The 22,607-nt window shown below is 37.9% G+C and overlaps 2 protein-coding genes and 1 pseudogene across 2 annotated transcripts; 2 read left to right on the forward strand and 1 right to left on the reverse strand.

The window, feature by feature from the left end:
• Positions 1–3,097: 3,097 nt before the first annotated feature.
• LOC141835394 (uncharacterized) lies at positions 3,098–4,294 on the reverse strand (annotated as a pseudogene).
• Positions 4,295–6,017: 1,723 nt separating this feature from the next.
• Positions 6,018–15,193, forward strand: LOC141834881 (SART-1 family protein DOT2). Its single transcript, XM_074722269.1, has 14 exons — positions 6,018–6,141; positions 6,492–7,641; positions 8,577–8,715; positions 8,812–8,863; positions 9,024–9,134; positions 9,225–9,321; positions 9,400–9,466; positions 9,560–9,619; positions 10,243–10,858; positions 11,013–11,374; positions 13,223–13,443; positions 14,525–14,609; positions 14,681–14,771; positions 14,976–15,193. The coding sequence occupies exons 2-13, from the start codon at positions 6,581–6,583 to the stop codon at positions 14,759–14,761; spliced, it is 2,952 nt and encodes a 983-aa protein (XP_074578370.1). The 5' UTR covers positions 6,018–6,141; positions 6,492–6,580; the 3' UTR covers positions 14,762–14,771; positions 14,976–15,193.
• Positions 15,194–17,885: 2,692 nt separating this feature from the next.
• LOC141834389 (glycolate oxidase 3-like) lies at positions 17,886–21,132 on the forward strand. Its single transcript, XM_074721744.1, has 12 exons — positions 17,886–17,995; positions 18,147–18,313; positions 18,759–18,883; positions 19,101–19,147; positions 19,370–19,447; positions 19,535–19,659; positions 19,870–19,936; positions 20,016–20,078; positions 20,183–20,252; positions 20,335–20,435; positions 20,524–20,628; positions 20,821–21,132. The coding sequence occupies exons 2-12, from the start codon at positions 18,171–18,173 to the stop codon at positions 21,004–21,006; spliced, it is 1,110 nt and encodes a 369-aa protein (XP_074577845.1). The 5' UTR covers positions 17,886–17,995; positions 18,147–18,170; the 3' UTR covers positions 21,007–21,132.
• Positions 21,133–22,607: the final 1,475 nt, after the last annotated feature.

Genomic DNA, 22,607 nt, shown 5'->3' on the forward strand with positions numbered 1-22,607 from the left:
TCATGCTAGCATGCATACATATGGACATGCATATTGTATTATGTATTATTTACTCATTAGAGCATAGTATTACAAACATGACATCATACATACATTCACTACATTGTAAAAAAAAAACCATTATAAGTTTTGGGTGAATGGATCCACCATATATGATCCATCTAGTCTACAACAAACGGCTCGTGGTAAAGACACTCCAAATCCGTTGATGGTTGAGGCTTTTTCAAAAAGCCTCAGAGGGTGAATGAGTCCACCAGAATGGCTCATCTAGTTCGTAGTAACGGCTACGATAAAGACACATTAAATCAGTTGAGGACTGGAACTTTGTCAAAAAGCCTTAAAGGGTGTATGAGTCCATCAGCATTGGCTCATCTAGTCCGTTGACATGGCTACGATAAAGACACATCAAATCCGTTGACAGCTGACCACTTGCTAAAAATGTGCAGTTTCATTCTGGAGGTGGGCGAGCTTGAAGATATTGGTGGAGATGGTGGAGCCAGTGGCTGCGGAGAGCTGGTAGAGGATGTTGGAGCTGACATCTGACGCTGGAGGCAGATGCTGAGCTACAGTTGAGTGTAGAGGTGCTGCTTGCTGATTCGGTGCTGGCTACTGAGGAGGACGGATGATGAGGTGGTGGATGCTGTGACATCGACTTCGCTGTGATGTGTGGACATAGGCATGACGGTTGCATGAGCAGAGGTACCTGCATGTTAGATAGTGAGTGAGATACACTGATATTGTTGGTACACATGAGAACACTTACCTGATTGACCATGACACTTACTCAAATCTGATATTTCGTCAAACATAACATGAGATAGTGTCATTGGCCTCCCTTATATACCTGTGCTATTTTTTTGATGATATATATTTTTACTTTCATAAAAAAAGATAATGATATAGTTAAATTTGTTTACCTTTGTTTCAAAATGTCTCCTAAAGTTACAAAATTATCGAAATTCCCTCCAAAAATTTCAAATTCTTACCATTTCATCTCGACCATTTACACATCTACCATATTTTTTGAAACTTTGAGAAACATTCTAAGTAACATGATCCCAAGAAGAGAGTTTGGTTAGTGCAATTGACTTCAGTGAACCTTCCTTCCTGTGAACAATGATTTGTAGATAGAATGTAGATTTAAAGAAAGAAAATTAATGGGGTTCTTTTTGTTTGCTCGAGCTCCTCCTTTTCCAAACACTCTTTAGGTCAAGATCATAGCGAACTGCTAGCGGGGTCCAACTCCAAGGGCTTGCGAAGGAATGGAGATCAGGGTTGATCAATTCTACTGGTATGACAACTCTAACACTCAAGTTAGAAATGAGGTGTGATCAAGGAAACTCGCGAAAGCGCAAGAGAGAAAAGATAGAGAAAATAATGAATGGAGAAGAGTTGCTTTGATGCACAAAAAGAAAAATCATACTTTTTGTTTATCCTCATTGATTGTTATATAGCCATTGAAAAGGAATCATCAAGTGGGCATCCTTAGAGAATCAATTTGGGAGTATGCATTTTCAAGAATGCCCCCTAGGTAGCGCGAGTCCGCTTACTCTCCTTCCAAAAGGCGGTTGGGGACGATCATTGAGGGAATCTCCACGTCCACCGTCAAGTATTCACCCACTATCCATTTGTGGAGAAAGTTAAGGGACCAAGAGGCAACAACCGTTGAAAAGAATCTTCACATGGATTGATCACCCAAAGCTGAAGCCGAGTACCAATTTGACCGAGTAACTGAGATGTGTTTCTAGAGCCCGAGAGGGATGTATTTCGGAGATGTGGGCCCTACTTAGTCCTCATAGATATTAGGCTCTTTCAGTGTTCATGAATGCTAACATGCTCAGTGCGATGCTGTTGTACTCAGGGATTACTCAGAATTGAGAGCGATCGGTAGAGAAGACCGATCACAGCTGGGAAATAATACATTTTGGATTATTAACCTCGCTGGAACTCAAAGGGAGTGAAAAGAAGTAAAGAACTCTCTCTACTCTTGTTCTCTGTTCTTCCTCCAGCGCTCCCAGCTTTCTCTGTGAAGATGTGTCTGCCCTCACATTGCACTCTGTCCTGCAGCCTTGTGCGATGTCAGAGATGAATTCAAGTAGCAGGAGACAGCAGTGTGGGATGGGATCCAACTAGACATAGAAAAGTAATCAGATACCACGAGAGTTTCTCGCCATGGATCATCATACAACTTGTTTCAGATAGCCATGTTCATCTGCATGGATCAGTGATTATTAGCCTGGTGATCTCTGAACAGCTCGCAGTCCCACCTCACATGGCTCAGCTTGTTCGTTGCTGTTCTGGAATAGGAAGGAAATGCCAGCTCGATCGACTGGATCTCTGACACAGTAGGAGAGCTTGAGGAAGGGAAGAGTAGTTTAATGGCTGTCTCGACTCGACTGCTGATTAGCAGAGAGGGCACAGTGCTCCGAAGCATCAAATCAATCGACAAAGATCATCCAAGTACAACCAACGATCACATGGCTGATTTTCTACTCCTTCCAGCTCGCAAAGCTCCGTTCTTTGTTGGAAGAACTGGATGCGGTTCTGCAAGATTGTGTTTTTTTTTTATCATCGGACGAGAGTGGCGATGAAGAAGATGCTATGCGTCGGAGAAAAGGGGAACCTTTGCCTGCTGATCCAGTATCACGTCGCCGGCCGCCGAGCTCTGTGGGAGTGCTGCTGCTGCTGCTGCTCTGTGTCAGGCTCTGAGACGGCCTCCTTTTCCTGCTAAAAAATGAATTTTGGAAAGATGAAGATTAGATGGATAAGATTGTTTAAACCGCGATGAAAAATATGGAAGAAATTGAGGAAAAAAATTTGCTTGATTGATAATGGAAGTGAAGGCACATCACATGGCTGCTGTGCAGCAGCACGGTCATGGAGGACCACAGGCTAAGCTGTGCCTCTGATCCGGATTGGTAGGGAAGAAGCCAAAAGGGGCAGAGATTCGACTCGTCGATTCCTTCGCGCGCTAATGTACCCCGATCGCCGGAGAAGAAGGACGGAGTGGATCGGAAAGATCAAAGAGTAACATGATTATTCGTCTTTGGGAACAAAAGAAATTTGGAACTTTTTTTCTTCTTCCTTTTTTGGGATTTGATTGTGTGCTAGTTTAGTTTTGGGGAAGCATGGCGGTCCCGATCCTGACGCCGGTGGCGGCAGGCTGGGCGGGCCAATTCCGCCCGTTTCGATGCGGAGCCGTGGCGGTCTTTCTTCTGCTGCGGCGAGAATAAGTGGGCAAGGCCGAAGACGGAGACGGTCTTGCCCGAGCCCCGGAGCGAGCCGACGGGGAGGACGTTTAGCACCGGCGCTACTCGGACGTTGGCGGAATAAGATCTATCGACGCCCCGCGGTCGCGGCCTCGGGCCTCCAGTGAAGCTCCCCGGGCTGCTCGAGCTTCGCTCCAGGCCTTGGAACACGATCTTGCCCGACGGGCTCATCCGCGGGCTGTCCACCGAGACTCCCCGTGGCGGTTGCGCCGCCGGATCAGCAGTCCGCCGATTAGGGCCTAGGGTGTCCTTTGAAGACGCCAGCATGGCGGGGCGCCGTCGCGCGAGGCGGACCCGAGGCGGGATGGGGCCGGGCTTGTCCGAGTCGATGGAGAGCCTGGCGAGGTCCTCGTGGTCGGGGCCCGAGGAGGAAGAAGAGGAAGAGTGGGAGAGACGGGAGGCGACCGGCGCCGAATCGTGATCCGAGTCGCGGAGGAGGGGGAGACTCATCGAATCGTCGATGGAGGCGTTCTTGGGTTGCCGGTGGAGGAGCAAATGCTTGATGACGGACCTAGGGATACCGCTCCTCGGAACGGCGGCGTCAACCGGCGCGCCATGCACCACTTGGACGCCGGCGGACTTCGCCGCGCGCGCTCGCTTGAGGCCGAGAAGCTCGCGCCAGCGAGCGGCGCACCGTGGCGCACGGGGAGAGAACGCGTACGGATCCATCTCTGCTTTCGGGAGCGGATCCGGCGAACCGACCTCCACGGCCGAGCGGGGCTCCGCCTCCGCCCATCTCGGAGCGGCGAGCTGGAGAGGAACCAACTTGCCCTCGGAGAAGAGCTCGTCGGCAGGGAGCATGGCGACGGGGTCGTCTTGGAGGCGGAACTCGAAGTCCTCGGGCGAGGCGTCGGGGCAGTCCTGATCAGCTGGGGCCGTGGCGGCGGAAGGGTCGGCGGCGGCATCGTGGCTGAAGGAGATCCTAGGACCAAATAGCCAGGAATGCGTCTCCGTCGTCGTCGCCGCTCCGCCGCCGCCGGCGGCGGTGGTGAGAGGGCGACGCTGTTTACAAGAGCGGAAGCCATGAACGGAAGGAGAGAAATAGCAGCGGGAGAAGAAGACATGCGATGAAGGCGATGTGTGTGTTTGAGTGGATCAAGGTTTCATTAATTTATAGCAAGTCCTTTCTCTTCTCTACTATGTAAAACGTTCATTTGACATTTCAACCCATTTAATTTAATTTTATTATTTTTTTAATCCAAAAAAAATAGTTTAGCAATTGTGATCGAATGAGGTTCTTGAACCATCGAATTATAGTTTATCTTCTTCTGCAACGGTCTCATACGATTGTCGGGTATTGTGAGGAGGTTATGAAAAATTACAGTTTTGAATAACTTCGCCATGATTCGCCAAGATAGTTAGTCATCTTTTCAACTTGTTTGCTGTTTGATAAAATTTATCAGTCTAAAATAAATTAAGTCGTTAAAATGATTATTCAATCTTAATTCAATTTATTTTTTATGAGTTTGAATTTGATTCATTTAGATTTTATCGAGTTATTAATGCAAAAATTTTTTTACTTTTTTTATTGATTATTAAATTTGATAATTCAAATTTATTTATTTATTTAGCATGTTGATAAATATTATTTATGAATATTATTCATGAATATGAAATATATATGTTCAAGTTTGTTTATTTAGTTTAACGAGTTGTTCAAGCTTGTTTATTTAATTGATTTTGTATGTATTAAATAACTTACCAAGTTGAATACAAATTTGTTCTCAAATTCATTCGTTTGCAATCCTATTTTTAGCAAGATGGAATAGCAATCTAACCGTTTTATTTGGATCTCGATAAACAAGGATATCTTATATCATCATCCATCTTACATTGAATACAATGCTTGGTTTGACAAATAGGATGCACATTTCGACTATACTAAATATATAGACTTAACATTGATATCTATTTTTATTGGTTCTATGATGATTAAGAATAGAGCTATCAAACGGGTCAATTTATGGTTGGAGCGGATCAACCCACTAAAAATTCATCATATGACGAAGCGGGGCAGGTCAACCTACTAACTTGACAGGTTGAGAAATCTCCAATCCAACCTAATCTAAGGCGGGTTACGGAGTTAGACGGGCTAACCCACGGTTTATCAAAAAAAAAAATATTAAAAATTTTTAAATTTGGATACATTTTAAATTGATTAAGTTGAAAATTTTAAATTTGAATTGTAATTTAGATGGATCAAGCCGACTAATTGATTGAGTTTTCTACTTTAATTTTAAATTTTGAAATAAATAAATAAACTTTTTCAACCAATCCAAGTTTGCGGGCCAACTATACGGGTCGTGAGCCTAGGTGGGTTAATCCATTTGAACCATCTTAAAATGGGTTGATAAAATTTTAACCCAACCCCGCTTAAATTGTTTGACGGGACAGGACAACTCGACTGATCTAATCCAAATTGACAGCTATAATTAAGCATTAAAATTGACACTTGAATGACAATTTAGTTTGATAGAACTTGCTCGAAGTGAAACAAGTTGGATTAAGGTAGAGTCGAATGTTTGATTGATGGTTCGAAGTGGAGCCTAATTGCAAAAGTTTGAAAATAGTAGAGGTTTTTAACAATCCCAAAAGTTTTAGGGCATTTTAAAAAATAAAATAAATTGGGGGGGGGAGAGGGTTAGAATTTTCCTCTGAAAATATCAACAAACTCTTGAATATTAAGGTAATGGCATAAACGCCCCCTCGTGACCCTCTTTGTCTTAGGTCCTCTCGAGCCCACACTTTGCGAAAACCTAGTCGCCGTCGACGAGATCGCTGCTGCTGTCGCCAGGTTCAGGCGATATCGCCGCCGATTTCCACGTCTCGCGCAATCAACACTTCCGCGAAACTAAAGCGCCAGTGAGCTCTGGTTGATTTCTCCGGCTCGCACTTACATTTTCTTGTTCCATTTTTCATGTTCTCGACTAATTGCTTTTGAATTCGGTTGTATCTCCGTTATACTTCTTGTTCATCAAATTGAATTTTCTCCTACTTGATCTCGAATTCGTGAAATTAGGGGTTTTTAGTTCGCGTTGTACACTCTAGGGTTTGGTGCTCTGGCTCCGTCGAATTTTACTTTGTTTGTTAAGCTTCGAGTCCTTGTGCCATTTGTGCTGTGTTTTTCTTTTGTTTTCCCACCCACTCCTACCCTTTTTTTTTGAATACCAATCGGATTAGTTTTGTTCTCTGATTTTTAGAGCTATCTGTTTCATTTTACAGCATTGATGATGGCGTTTTGACTTCTGGGCGAGACAATACTCTTGGACTGTTGGACAGCTCTTGATCTTCTTGACTTGTGAGTGCTAAGGATGATTGATTTGGAGATGGGTGAAATTAGCTTGGAACGGAATGAAGATGATAGAGCAACACTCAGAGATGATGCAGGTGGATTGAATGATGATGCAGAGACCAACAATGCTAGCAAGGAGAAGTCCAGAGAGTCAGAAAAGCGCAGAAGCAAAGACGGAAGTAAAGCAAAACGAGAAGATAGGGATCATGGAAGTAAGGGAAGGGAAAGGTCCAAAGAAAGAGTGAGTGAAGATTACACTGCCAGAGATTCTGATAGATATGATGCAAGGGATAGGGATAGATCAGAGAGCAGTAGGGACAGAAGGAAAGAAGAAAGATCACAATATGGGAAACACAGAGAGCTTGACAAGGATCGAGACAAAGAGAGGAGCAGAGATAGGGTTCGCGAGGAAGAACATAACCGTGATAAATACAGGGAGAAGGATAGAGGAAAGGACCTTGGTAGAGAGAGGGAGCGAAGTACTGATCGGGAATATGAGAGAAGTCGGGATCATGGAAAAAGTAGAGGAAGAGAACGAGAGAATGACAGTGAGATTGAGAAGGAAAGGGAGATGGTGCGAGATCATGATCTGGTGAAGGACCGTGATCATGACAGGAGTAAAACTCGTGATAGAGAATCAGAAAGGGAAAGAAGAAAAGAGATAAATATTGAGAAGGGAAAGGATAATAAAAACAGGGAAAAAGAGAAGGACCGTGACCGAATGAAGGACAAAGAAAGAGAGAAAACTAAAGATCGAGAAAAAGATAGGGATAGAGAATGGGAAAAAGAAAGAGACAAGAGTAAGGAAAAGTTGAGAGAGAAGGAAATTGATAGAATTGTGGAGTCTGATCGAGTTAAATCAAGAACAAAGGATAAAGAAAATTGGGCAGCTGGAGCTAAAGAAAGTGAGAAGGATGATAGAATACAATCTAATGTTGAGATTGATAGGCTTGATACAAGGGAAGAAGAAGCATCTTGGAATGAGATAGACACCCATGAAATGTCCAAACACAAGAACCAACAAACTGAAAAGCCGGCAGAATTTCCATCAACCTCAGTTCTTGAGACGAGGATAACAAGGTAAGCACCCCCTGCTCACCATCTCTTAAGGATTTGTTCTAGTCCACACTGTATTTGGTTGCCTTCCATCTCTTTTTCCTATTATTTCACTAATCAATTTCATGATAGCAAACACAATTTTATTCTACAATAGTCTCATCCTTAAGAATGTATATTTATGCTTAGACTTATGAAATTCTAAAAGTTGGCCACAGTCTACATCCTTTTTTCAGGCCAGCTTGTTTATTTGAACTGATACATAGGCATTGTCGGGCACATTTTACTTGTTATAGTTTGAGCTAATGTTTTTTCTATAGTCAAGTGGCACATACTCCTAGTTTTTTAATGTGCTGTAAACCAAGGGACCTCGTTGACACTTTTTTTTGCTGAAAGTTTACATTTAACAAACAGAAGTAGAGCAATTTTTTCATTACTGGATCATGATTGAGTCATCATATTCTTAATTTTAAATTTTCACTCAAGCTGATATGTATGACTTCATTGTCTTGTTTAGTATGAGTTTTCTTGATGCTTGGACTAAGCTGTAAGTTCCTTGTCTATGTTTTCCTTTCTTTTTCTTGTTAATATTGAATTTAGGCAGTTAGTTCAGCTGGTTAGCTCCAAATATGGTCAACCAGTCTCTATTTCCAGTCAGTCAAAACTAGGGAAATTATTTCAATTGCACAGAAGATTTTTATTACAAGTATGAGAACTGACAAAAGTAGTTGCAAAATTTTTCATTCCTCTCATCTTGAGGCCTATTTATTTAGCTTAAATTTATTTTTGTAATTGAATGTTCCCATAGGAGTTTCTCAAATTATGACATTTTTTGGTGGTAGAGGAAACAATTATTTTCTGCTAATTCCTTATACGTAATTCTCATTTCATTTGAAGAGCTTCTGAACATGCACACATATAATATCAGTACACATCTAATATCAGCGTTGTCCATTCAGGATGAAAGAAGAAAGAGTGAAGAAAAAATCTGATGATGATTCTGATATACTAGCATGGGTGAGCAAGAGTAGGAAGCTTGAGGAGAAGAAGAATGCTGAAAAGGAAGCTCTACGTCTTTCAAAAGTTTTTGAGGAGCAGGTTTGAATCTCAATCCTTGAGGATTCCCACTGATTTTTTTTTAATTTTTTTTTTATTTCTAATGTAGTTACATATTGCAATCTTGATTTTTCTTAGGATAATCTCCTAGCTGAGAGTGATGAGGAGGAACCAGCTGGAAACACACAAAGTATTGTTCCTTAACCCTGGACATGTTACACTTTTTTCAAGACACATTATTTATGGAGTATCTAGATCTAACATAGTACTTGGCTTACATCTGTCAATTTGAATCTGATAAAAGACTAGTAAATTATTGACTGTGTTAATGCTTGGTACATCTGCTACAGATCTAGCAGGCGTTAAAATTCTTCATGGGCTTGATAAAGTAATTGAGGGTGGGGCAGTTGTTTTAACACTCAAAGATCAAGATATTCTTAGGGATGGCGATGTCAATGATGGTACGAGTTTATTTTTCTACTGTTGAGGCTTTAGCTCTTTTGAACTGTTATTCCATACATGTTTTTATTAATTTACCTACACTACAATAGAGATTGATATGCTTGAGAATGTGGAGATTGGGGAGCAGAAAATGAGAGATGCGGCCTACAATGCTTCCAAAAAGAGAACTGGACTATATGATGATAAGTGAGTGTTTGGTGCTTGCTAATTCTGGAATTTCTTTTTAATTCTGATTTCCTTCATAACATTCACCTACAATTGTAGGTTTAGCGATCAATCGGGACCTCAAAGAGCAATTCTTCCACAATATGATGAGCCCATGGAAGATGAGGTATCTTATTTAGTTGAAGCTTGTATATATTTAAAATCTGGGTGGTATTTACTTAGTATTGATTTACTTATTCTTCATTTCCTTTATTTTAAGGGAATATCATTGGATGAAGGTGGGCGCTTTACTGGTGAAGCTGAGAAGAAGCTCGCAGAGGTGTGCTATTTTCCCATTTTAAGATTACTATTTTTTTTAGCACTATAAGTTTTTCCTCCACATTGTCCTTCCACATGAAGTCTTCATTTTCTTTTGTCGGAATGGATATACTCTTTTTTGCCAGGTGATGTAGCACAACAGATGAACAAACACAATACTCACCGAGAGGAGTAAACTCTCAGACATAGAAGAAAAGTAGAAATTTAATTAATTCGAGATGATTAAACTAAACTCTGTACTCCTTTTATAAACTTGATTCAATAATAAATATGTTAAATAAGGAAAAAAATGATAATTTAGTAGGGATTACAATTATTTTTTTATTTATTGTCTAAATAGAAAATAATAATTAACAAATAACAAACAAATCAAATCTCTAATTATTGCAGTTAAAAACTTTATTCTTGCATTTGTTTCCTTTTATTACTGAAGTGCTAATTTGGAATTATCTTCAATTTCATTTTTTTCAAGTGTTGCCTATTATGATGATTTATTTTCTTCTTGCATTATTAGGCATCAACTGATGCACTTAAAACTGTCTATCAAATTCAATTTGTAATTCTGCAACATTGATAGAATCAGTTTGCCTTTTTGACAATCTTCTTCATTTTTATTGTTTTCAGCTACGCAAGAGGATCGAAGGTGGTGGCTCTTTCCAGAAAAGCTTTGAAGATCTAAGATCTTCAGCAAAAATTACATCAGACTATTATACTCCTGAAGAATTGCTTCAGTTTAAGAAGCCAAGGAAAAAGAAATCTCTGAGAAAAAAAGAAAAGTTAGATTTGGATGCCATGGAAGCAGAGGCTATTTCTGCTGGATTAGGAGTCAGTGATCGTGGTTCGAGGACTGACTCTAGAAGGCAGGCTGCAAAGGAGGAAAAGGAGAAAATTGAAGCTGAAGCAAGAAACAGAGCATACCAGGCAGCATACGAGAAAGCAGAAGAGGCTTCAAAAATTTTGCGCCATGAGCAAACCTTAACATTCAAGTCTACAGAGGATGAGGATATTGTTTTTGGTGAAGAATATGAAGATCTGCAAAAATCTCTTGACCAAGCAAGAAAACTTGCTCATAGAAAACAGGATGAAACTGCTGCTTCTGGTCTTCAGGCTGTTGCTCTTTTAGCTACCTCTAGTAAAGAACAAGAACATTCTCAGAGCCAATACACAGGAGAACCACAAGAAGAAAAAGTTGTAATTACAGAAGTTGAAGAGTTTGTACTTGGTCTTCAACTTACACAAGGTATTTGCTATCCTAATCTTTCATCTTTGATTTTTATCAGAATAAATGCATGAATGAATGAAATGGTTCTTTTGCTGAACTGGACCTTTATTCCCCACCTAGTCTTCTTTTCCCTGTTTGTCTCTATTTATTCTTCTTTGTTCTGCATAATCAGGAGCCCAGAAACCTGAATCAGAAGATGTTTTTATGGATGATGATGATTCTCCCATCTCTCTCGATACTGAAACAAAAGGTGATGATGTTGGATGGACCAAAGTGGAAGAAACCACAAACGCTGAAGTTTCTGATAATGAAAATAAGGATGATGCTTCTCCAGATGAGATCATTCATGAGGTTGCTGTAGGAAAAGGTTTATCAGGTGCACTGAAGTTACTTAAGGAACGAGGTGCACTTAAGGAGACCATAGATTGGGGTGGCAGAACTATGGACAAAAAGAAAAGTAAACTTGTTGGGATTTATGACAATGAAGGGACAAAGGAAATCCGAATTGAGAGGACTGATGAATTTGGCCGTATAGTAAGTTCATTCTTATGATTTCCTTTTATCGTCAATTTTCTAGCATAAAAAGACATGCAATTTGTCCAATTGTCTTAGGGACTCATTGGTCTTAGATACCTACATAATTTAGCATGCTTCCAAAATTTTTTTGGTCAAATGGCGTGGTTATTTGTTTTTAACTCACCTTTATTAGATTTGCTTTTATTTGATATGTATTTTACAAGAGAATTCAAATCTTGACGAGTGTGCAATTAGATTAAATTTAAAGCTTGAATTGTGAAATAAAACTTTAGAAACTAATTTAATAATATAAGTAGAATAAAAATTGAATATGAAATGTAATTTCTATAACAAGAAAAGAGTTGATGAAAAAGTTAAGTATGATGGTCATGAAATTCTTATGGTTAAAAATTGAACGTATAAGAACTATTATTCAAGAAAAAGGAGACATGGATGAATAATAAAATAACAAATTGGTGGTCTGAATGGAGAACAACCTTTGGAGTCTCTTGTGACTATCATGCCTCCCTTAGGCTAAAAGAAATTTTTTGCATGACTATGGTATAACTCTCCAGTATAAATCAGCCTGTTGGGTGGTTGGTAAACAAATGTACAAAAAGTCAATGTTGCTGAAGTTAGAATTTTAGGATGGATGTATGGATTTACTAGAAATGATACAATAAAATACTAATAATTGAGAGCATTTAGGTGTTACTTTAATAGATGAAATGAACATATCTAAAAATGACCAACATAGTTTATAGTGAGAAAAGTTGAATTAATTGTAGAAGTAAAGGGTAGATGAATGCAATAAAACATAAATAATTTGAGGATTACTAGTGATATTGTCTTGCATGGAATGAAGGAATAAAATTTATCCAGTAAACTTCAAATAGATGGGACAAGCATGATTGGATGGGATGATACATTTTACAAGAGAAGTCTTGTTGAGATGGACTTCTTTTTTTTGTAGCTAACATAAGCAATACTTGTGACTAAAAATCCTAGTTGTCGAAAATTGTATGATTCACAATTTTGTTTCATATCACATACTGATTCACAAATAAAACGATGCATTCTTGCTTATGAATTAAAATTGGAAAGAACCTCTATGGTTCACTTCAATTTGATTCTATGTGCTTCAATACAATCCTTTTATTTTTCATAATTGTTTTCATATCATATACAATGATTCACACATAAAACGATGCATGCTTGCTTATGAATCAAAATTGAAAAGAGCCTCAATGGTTCACTTCGATTTGATTCTATGTGCTTCAATACAAACCTTATTAATTGTATTTTTTACCCCAAATCCGCATGGACCATCCAAGCAATCCATCTGGGCAGCCTAAGCAGTCCACCTTGGCCCCCTAGGCCACCTTTTAAAATGTTCATTTACAACAGGCTGCTTACCACCTAAGTGAAGCAGTCCCTTGCCAAAAGGGTTAGATGGTTTTTAAAATGATGTTATTGTGTTATCAAATGGGATATCATACTCTATTGCATATTCTAAGATATCTTAACTATTCCAAATAAAGTAAAATTCTGCTTAACATATTATATAATTTTATATGATCCTTGCTGTTCATGAATTGAAACTTCATAAATGATTCACGATATGAACCTTGATTTCACAATCTTGCTAGAGATGTTAACATGTTTCTTAGTCTAATGATTATGTAGCCAGAAGGGTATGTTTGAAGAATTGGTTCACTTGTAATGAGTGGGTTCTTTTGGTTATGTGGTAACAGATTCAGTTGCATACTCTATTTTGATTGCTAATGCATCCTGTCATGCTTAGCAACTTAATTTTTGTATTTCTTGATTTTTTTCTAATAACAAATATTTGGTAATGCGATGCAGATGACACCTAAGGAAGCATTTCGAATGCTTTCTCATAAATTTCATGGCAAAGGTCCAGGAAAGATGAAGCAGGAGAAGCGAATGAAGCAATATCACGAGGATTTGAAGACTAAGCAGATGAAAGCTTCAGACACTCCATTGCTTGCAGTGGAAAAAATGAGGGAAGCTCAAGCCCAACTTAAGACACCTTATTTGGTGCTAAGTGGGCATGTTAAACCAGGGTATGCTTGATAGTCTTCCAAATTAGTATCTCATTGATCCCAAAGAATTTCCGATATGCTACTGTTATTGCTATAATTTTTTGGTTCTTCATATCCATGTGCATGACGAACCCTTTTCCAGTTAGAGAACCAATTCATTAGCACCATGCTATTGTAGGCCTGAAGCATGGTTGTTAAAATTGCAATTCAGACATTAGAATCTTACCACCCTATGATCCAAATTGGAATAGTAAACAATCCAAATCACAAATCAGATTTTAATTGAGTTGAAATCTCAATCTACTATCACATGATTTCTCACCCTTGATAAGATCTTGATCCTACCAATTAAGACTGTATTCTCAATGCAATATACCTGTGTTTATGCATGTATTTTAAAATTTGACATTCACAAAATGTTGGACTTAATTTTCATACAAAAATACCTTCTAATAGACCTCTGCATTATATAACATCCAAGCAGACAATCCTATCATCCATCTCATAAATGTTACTCATCATTCATATAAATTTGACATCATAACTAATATGTTCTGTTAATCTTAAGTTTGCTATATTTGCTGTATAGATAATTTTAATTATGCCCTATGCTATTTTAGATTGATGCAGATTTTGAAATGCTCATAATAATACTAGATATTGGAAGTTAGTTCATATTAAAATTTATAAACGTTTTATATAATTTAACATAGACATTTAGAGTTGTAGCTCTGATTTTACAATCTGATTCTTGGAATATGTCAGTGTCTAGGTAAGATTTGGATCCCAACAATCTTTATCTGAATCTCATCCCGAATTGTCATTCTATTAGACTACTACTGGTTTCATTCTATTAATATCCATCTGCAAGCGGAAACTGGTTTCAATTAGTACCTGTCCATCAACGTGTTGTTATGATAGGTATGAACCCCAGGCCCAAAATGTGCAAGTTGATGATAACGATCGTCTTAGCAAATGATACAATTAATCTGCACAACCAAGCCTAAATTTGATCCAGTGCTTCATGTGTTGCTCTGTGCTAATCTTTCCTTTCTAGAAACACAATCTGTAAAGTGGCATCACATGCTTTCTGCAAATGCAGGCAAACCAGTGACCCCAGAAGTGGTTTTGCTACTGTTGAGAAAGATCATCTGGGGAGTTTGACGCCCATGCTTGGTGACAAAAAGGTACTCTTATGAAAAATAACATTTGACATCAGATTTGTCCAACTCTTTTTTCCTGATGAATTGGTTCACAGGTTGAACACTTCCTCGGAATCAAACGGAAACCTGAAATGGGCAGCATGGGGCCACCGCCACCCAAAAACCCGAAGAGTTGACGCGTATGAGGTCAGTATATATTTTCAAGTTCTTGATCACCAGAATCCATGACTCATTTGTTTCATTGAAAATGTTCAGTCAAAGATGTAAAGATAGCAATAACTAGATTGAATACTTGCTTGCTTCTTTTTTTTAATCTTATTTTGGATCTATCTCTATCTTCCCCAGTTCTCTAATCTTATACAATTGATTTCATCTGGTTAATTCTTGCAGAATCATCTTCTACCAGGAACTGTGGCTAAAGAGAGTGATTTTGAGTACACAAAAAGATGATGGAGAGAAAGCTTGGACCGATAAAGCATGAAGGAGGAGAGTCCACATTCAAATAACTCGTAAGCCAATGTTCACATTCAAATCAATTCAAGCACAATCGGTCCTTTTTGATCTCAAAGTCTAGTGATTTTATTCAAGGGTTTCTGTTCAAAGCAACTTAAGAAAACAAGTTGTATCTACATATTTCAGCTATGCACATACACAAATGAGATATTGGCCTATGCTACTTCTTTTTCGTGTGTTGTATTAACAATATTAACAACTGAAAAAGTTCATTATCACAATCTTTCTCGATATCTTGACTACTCATTGAATGTAAGTGGTAGATGAACGATCATTGTGATCCCATATGGTTCATCACCTTCCGTTTTAAAGGTTGAATCTTCAGAAGAAGACTAAGAACACACTTTAAAAATAGCTAAATTTGTTTGTCTCCAAAGAGAATCCTTTGACGATATCCATCCTTAAAAAGCAACTCTAAAGCATCACAAAACATAGAACGTCCTCTCAATTTCTTCTCTAACATTTGCAATTTTCTCTGTACAATTTGAAAGAATTTGCAATTTCCATAAAAAGATATTCCATCATCTGTATCAAAAAATTTAAAAAAAAAGATAGATGAAAGGGGATAGATGATCATTTCGAGGGGTTCGACTTTCAATAATCAATAGAATTAATTAATTAAAATAATTTATTTCATTGTTTTTCTCAAAGAATTATATAATGATTCTATATATAACGTTACGACAATACCAAATCAATATAAAAATTATTAATAAATTTAATAATCTATTCAAAAGATAATTATTAATAAATTAATGACTTTATTTAAATTAATAATAAATCTAATAATATATTCAATATTTTGAAGGGATTATTTAAATAAGTTTAGCGCATTCCACCGTCCTTCAAAATAACTTTGTCCTCAAGGTTGATCTTTTTCTTTTTCTTTTCTTTTGATGATTTGTATAAAATAGTCTTTTATTGTGCATCAATTGAAATATAACATATTTATAGAAATTTTACATGATTTATCGGCTGTTGTTGAAGATGACAAAGTATTATCGCTTCGTTCACTGAAATGATGGAAGTAGAGATTGGTGTAGATCCAATAATTTCAATCACGAGTGTGACAATGATGGATAGATTCTCCTTATCATTATCAAAGTTTAACTCATCAGCCAATGATGGATGAATTCTTCTTATCATTATCAAAGTTTAACTCCTCGTGCAGATTGTCTTTATAACTATTTTATTGTTGTTGTTGCTGTTGTTGTTGAAATTGTTGATTTATTTCTTCTTTAATTGAAGTGCTTGAGTTGGAGCTAATGTTACGGTCCTTCAATTCATGTACTATTGTGACCAAAGATGCTATAGTTTTTTCCAATTTATCTATCCGCGCCTTGTACTTGACTTCAAATTCTATAGCCCATTTGTTGTCGGATTGAGCTCCTCTAATCGTCATGTCAAAGTGGATTTTCTTCTCTTTAAGACCATGCACTTGTTAGTGGATGTGTACTTGAGGTGTGGAAGAAATTGATACTTGATGACGGCGAAGAAAAAGAACTTGGCTTTGATACCAAGTTGATAGGAACCCGTATTTTATCTTGTGAAAAATCAAAGAAAAGAAATAAGAACGAGGATAAACTATCACTTTGAAAGGATCGACCTCTAATAATCAATATAATTAATTAATCAAAATAGTTTGATTTATTCATTTTAAAAGATTACATAATGACTCTATATGTAATCCTAAAATAATATCATATCAATATAATAAATCTAATAACCTATTAAAAATAATTATTAATAAATCTAATAACCTTATCTAAATTAATAATAAATTTAATAATAAATTTTAATAGATAATATTTTGAAATGACTATTTGAATAGTAAATCCTATCACCTATAATTTGTAATTTCCATAAAAAGATATTCCATCATCTGTATCTTGTTAATGTCAGATTACACTTGATGCCGGCGCCGGCGGCCGCCTGCGAGGAACAGCAGCAGCAGAGTCCATATATACCCGTCGACGCTTTGTGGGCTGCATTGGGCTGGAGGCCAATACAACTTAATAATTTTTAATTTAATATATTAAATTAAAAACAAAATTTAAATGCAGAGTCTAATTACATCATTGGTCGCCACGCCGCCCACGCCGACTCCGGCGACCTCGCCTGCGGCACCGGCCACCACGAGTACCCCTCGCCGCCGACGCCGCCAGGATAGAGCCGGAGCCCGGTGGAGTAGTAGCGGCGGAAGAGGAGCGCGACGGCGATGCGCAGGCGGAGGCGTACGTCACGTCATCATTTATAGTTTAATAATGGTAATAATTAAGTATAAAATAATGATAAACATTAAATAAAATATACGTGAAATAGAAACTCCTCTCTCTCTCTCTGCTCATCGCCGCCCTCGCCTTCACCTCTCTCCCGGCTACTTGCACCGCCGGCCGCCCTCCTAATTCAAGCCCAACGAGGAACCAACAAGGTGCTCATCGCTCGCCTACCTGCTATTCCCTCTCCACTTTCCTCCCCAAATTCGTTTTTTTCTTCTTAGAAAACGCCAACGATGCGTGTTTATACTAGTCCACGCCAGAAACCATCAATTCTTCGTCGTTTTCGCTGAGAAGAAATTATGAATTTTCAACATCTTGATGCATGTTTGATCGATTATGGATCATATAGAAGACAGAGGGTGTTCATGTCCATCCACTGTTTGCGATAATGCTTAACCACGTGAACCTTACGTGGATTCCTTTGTCTTCAGTGTTTAGAATTATGTATCTCACAGGCTACAGTACGTAATGTGCAGCTTTTTCTCCAATAATCCAGTGGAGGCCTTGTTTTTCCCCAAGATTCCTCTTGTTTTTTCTCCCTCTCATTCAGCATAATTAAGCTTTCTGCTGTATATTATATGCTTGAATATTGTTGAGATCTCCAAGATCCGTGTTCAGGTGATGAAGGATATTCCATTTTCCTTTTGTTGCTCTTATTATGAGTAGTCTTGAGTCCATCTCTTAGATACTTGCTTGATATAATTACTGAAAGAGGGATTTCTATTTGCTCTCCCTTTTATATGAATGATTTTTTCTTCTTTTGATTCAGAGACAGATTGACTAGGCGTTTGGCATGTGCATGGAGATCACCAATGTTTCTGAGTATGAGCAAATTGCCAAGCAGAAGTTACCAAAGATGATATATGATTACTATGCATCAGGAGCTGAAGACCAGTGGACACTAAGGGAGAATCGTAGCGCATTCTCGAGGATTCTGTGAGTATATTTGTGTTAGCATACAATTTATTGTCCTTTTAGTATTAGATCCTGAGAGTATCCATGGCTGATCATAGTGATATTGTTGGTCTTATGCTGTTTCGTTAGTAGACTCTGACCATTTCCTGGTACTGAGGGAGTTGCTTGCTATTTTAACTTCAATTGAAGGAAAGTCTACTTGCTAATACATGTCATTCTCCAAACTCAATTGAAGGAACACAATACAGTGACCAATGATTGAGAAACCTCATCTGATTCAGGAAATTGTGTTGTCGGGTACTCGAATGATCTTTTCTACTAAATAGAATGGAAAGCTGGTCTCATGTATTACATGCCTTATCATTGTCAATTCTCTAGTTTTGATACTCTGCACACCCATATCTGATAAATGCAGTTATTGGATCTAAATCTGATAGTTTTTGCAATGTTTTTCTTTTCTTTCTAGTTTTCGACCCCGTATTCTGGTTGATGTATCAAACATTGATATGTCCACAACAGTCTTGGGTTTCAAGATTTCAATGCCGATCATGATTGCTCCCACAGCTATGCAGAAGATGGCACATCCTGAAGGTTTCTCCCTAGCATTTGTGAATAGTACTAGTAGATTGTATTTTGGGGCTACTTGCGCTCTTCGTGTTCGATCGAGCTCAGTTAGCTTTCATGTTTGAACAATGTTCTCTTCATGCTTTAGTAATTCACTCACTTATGTAGGAGGATATACTGATAGAGTTGCCGAATTTTGCCAATACTTATTTTAGTTTTTGTGTATCTTGTAATGATCAAACAGGGGAACTTGCAACAGCTAGAGCAGCATCAGCAGCCAACACTATAATGGTTTGTTATACATACAAGAATTTCTTGAGTCGCAGTTTATCGTTCTTTTGTCATCGGTGGTAACATAATACATAATAGTAAAAATCTCACATTTGAGACAAGTGAATTACTATCAACTCTGTTTACTGGTTATAGCCAATTCAATGTCTTATCACTTCTCCTAGTTTGTTATTCGTAATAAATCAATTTCCTAACAATCCTTCTGCTTGTTCTGTGTTGTAGATATTATCCTCATGGTCGACTTCCAGTGTTGAAGAAGTTAACTCAACAGGGCCCGGAGTTCGCTTCTTCCAACTCTATGTAATTATGAACATTCAAGTCTTGTTTCTGGCATTACCCTTGCTTCCTGATATCGATCGCATCCTTCGTATTTGAATCTGTTGGTAGGTCTACAAGGACAGAAATGTAGTGAGGCAGATCGTCGGAAGAGCTGAGAAGGCAGGCTTCAAGGCAATTGTACTCACAGTGGATACACCAAGACTTGGAAGAAGAGAAGCTGACATTAAGAACAGGTCTTATATTCTCTTCATCTTTGTTCCAAGTAAAGTTCTACCTCGTATTCGACTCCATTAACCCGATTCATTCGAAAACTATGGTGCATAACTACACATGTAACATCTCCTAATTTCACCATGGCAGTGCCCATTACTGTATTTGATACTGATGAGTATGCTTCATATTTCGATTCTTAATCTAAAACCCTGATTCTCGGTTCAATTCAGGTTCACTTTACCGCCTTCTCTGATGCTCAAGAACTTCGAGGAGCTGGCCCTTGAAAAGATGGATGGGGTAGGCCACAGTGGTGCAAGTGCTTTTGTGAATCTTTTTCCTATCATGCTGCTTACAAACAATCTGTGGTCTGTTTTAGACTAGTGATTCTGGGCTAGCATCATACGTTGGCAGCCAAATCGATCGTTCCCTATCGTGGAAGGTGTGTCGATTCTAAGCACTCGCAAAGATACTGGCTGACACGCGATTAGCATAACAAAGAAAGTTACAACATCTTATTGCTACCTATAACAACTGTTTGTGCAGGATGTGAAGTGGTTGCAGACAATTACAAGCCTCCCAATTATAGTGAAAGGAGTCATGACTGCAGAAGACAGTAAGCAATCAGTAACTCGATGTTTTGTTTCTTCGACTAAGAATTTTGACATGATCATGTCTATTGTTTCGGGCAATCGCAGCTCAATTGGCCGTTCAAGCTGGAGTTGCTGGTATCGTTGTGTCTAACCATGGTGCTCGTCAGCTTGATTATGTCCCAGCAACCATTAATTGTTTGGAAGAGGTACATAAACATGTTTAGTAGTCACAATCTTGAATTTCAAAAGATGTCTACTTATCGTAAATTGATCGATTAGCTTCGACTAAACCAGGTTGTCAAAGCAGCACAAGGGAAAGTCCCAGTGTTCTTGGATGGGGGTATTCGTAGAGGCACCGACATCTTCAAGGCCTTAGCCTTGGGAGCTTCCGGAGTATTCGTAAGTGTATTCTTGCATACCGATAACCATTCTTCATGTTTCCTACCGCGCTAACTTTAGCCAATTTTAAAAGAATAGAGGATCAAGAAGAATGGTTTGTTGCATCTATCGATAAATTTAGCCATTTTCATGAAGATAAAAGGATTACGAATGCTTTCCCCTCTACTTAGTTAACTCCCTTGTTGATCGCAGATCGGAAGGCCAGTGGTTTTTGCATTGGCAGCCGACGGAGAGGCTGGTGTTAGGAAGGTGCTCCAAATGCTCCGAGATGAGCTCGAGCTCACCATGGCCTTGAGTGGCTGCACCTCCCTCGAGCAAATCACTCGGAATCATGTCGTGACCGAGTCGTATTCGAACCGAAATCTCTCGAAGTTGTAGATCAAACCAACTTCATCAAAATAATCCTCCTGTTAATGCATTTGAGTGATGGTGTAGACTTCAACTGGAAGAAGTTGGTTTGTGGAGGGAAAATCTAAGACACTTTTGAATTGATTGTGTTCAACAATAAAGACATACTATTTTGCATACCTACCACTTTAAATTTTAATATTACAAATATACCACTGCGAAACTTAAAAAGCTTATACAAATACCATTAAAACTTATGTCAAAAGTCAAAAGAAACTCCTTATTTTTGTTATTGTCAAAAGAAACTTTATTTTGTTATGTGACTGATTTAATATGGTGGCAATAGTTTTGATTAAAATTGCTACAACATGAGAGGTTTTGACCAAAACTTTTTCAAATATTTTTGGGCAAAATTGCTTCTTATTGTTATAAATGAGCCAAATTGAATTAAATTTTATTATGTTCAAACTTATTTAATAAGATAATTGAATCAAATAGAGTTTAAAATAAATTAAACTGTTAAAATGGTTATTGAAACTTATTTTTGTTTAGATGTTACTGACTTTTTAATTTAAACTTTTATATTTTTAAATTTATTTATTTATATTTACCATATCAATAAATTTTATTTGATAAATATAGTTCACAAATTTTATTCATAAATATTATTCATGAATATTTCATAATCTCTATTCATGAACATTAATTCTAGAGGTAATTGATTTGATCATATGAAAATTTTTCATCGGCCACCAAAGTAAATCAAGAAGTGTTTGCAGAGGTCCATTTAGATAGGGATGTAAACGAGTCAAGCTGCTCGTGAGTTATTTGAGTCTCGAGTTCGAAAAAAAAATTCGTTCGATTAGATTAACGAACTAAGCTCAAACTTAACAGTATTTGATTCATGAGTTCGTGAACATATTTGTTTAAAGGCTCACAAACATGTTCGTTAAGAGGCTAGTTTATCATATTATATATATATATTTTTATATTACATGAATTATAAATATTATATATTAACAAGCTGAGTTTGAACTAAACTCATTTAATTTTTAAACAAGTTATTTTTGAATTGAACTCAAACTAAACTCATTTAACTTTTAAACGAGTTATTTTTGAACTGAGCTCGAATTGTTCACGAACTATTTAATTTCATTACGAGCCAAGGTTGAGTTTGAAGCTTGAATCGAACTCGAGCCAAGTTCAAGCATCTTACTGTTTGATTCAGGTCGATTCGATTACACTCCTACATTCCAATAACTAACGTTCTTAGACATGCTTTCCACTAAAGGGAAAATTCTCTATAGCGCATCGCAACTAAGGTTCGAAACTTAGATGACAGATTATCAATTGGAAGACTTAACCGTTACACCATAGTACCAGGGATAATATTGGAACAGTATTAATTAATATTAAAATAATTTTAACTAATTACTCTCGATTGCATTTATATTTATTTAATAAATTAAATGCACCACCTATCCAACTACCAGTCCATGTCCTATGCTCCAATAACCACAATGAGGTAAAGTCTCAGGTCGATCACAAACACCGGTACAGAATAAAATAAACCAAGCTAAGACATGTGAACAACAACATTTTAGAATACAATTTTTTCTAAAGCTTACTGT

Source organism: Curcuma longa, chromosome 9 (assembly GCF_044706935.1).
Source record: "Curcuma longa cultivar G26 ecotype Majalengka, Jawa Barat chromosome 9, ITB_CL_G26_1.1, whole genome shotgun sequence".
NCBI classification, from domain to species: domain Eukaryota; kingdom Viridiplantae; phylum Streptophyta; class Magnoliopsida; order Zingiberales; family Zingiberaceae; genus Curcuma; species Curcuma longa.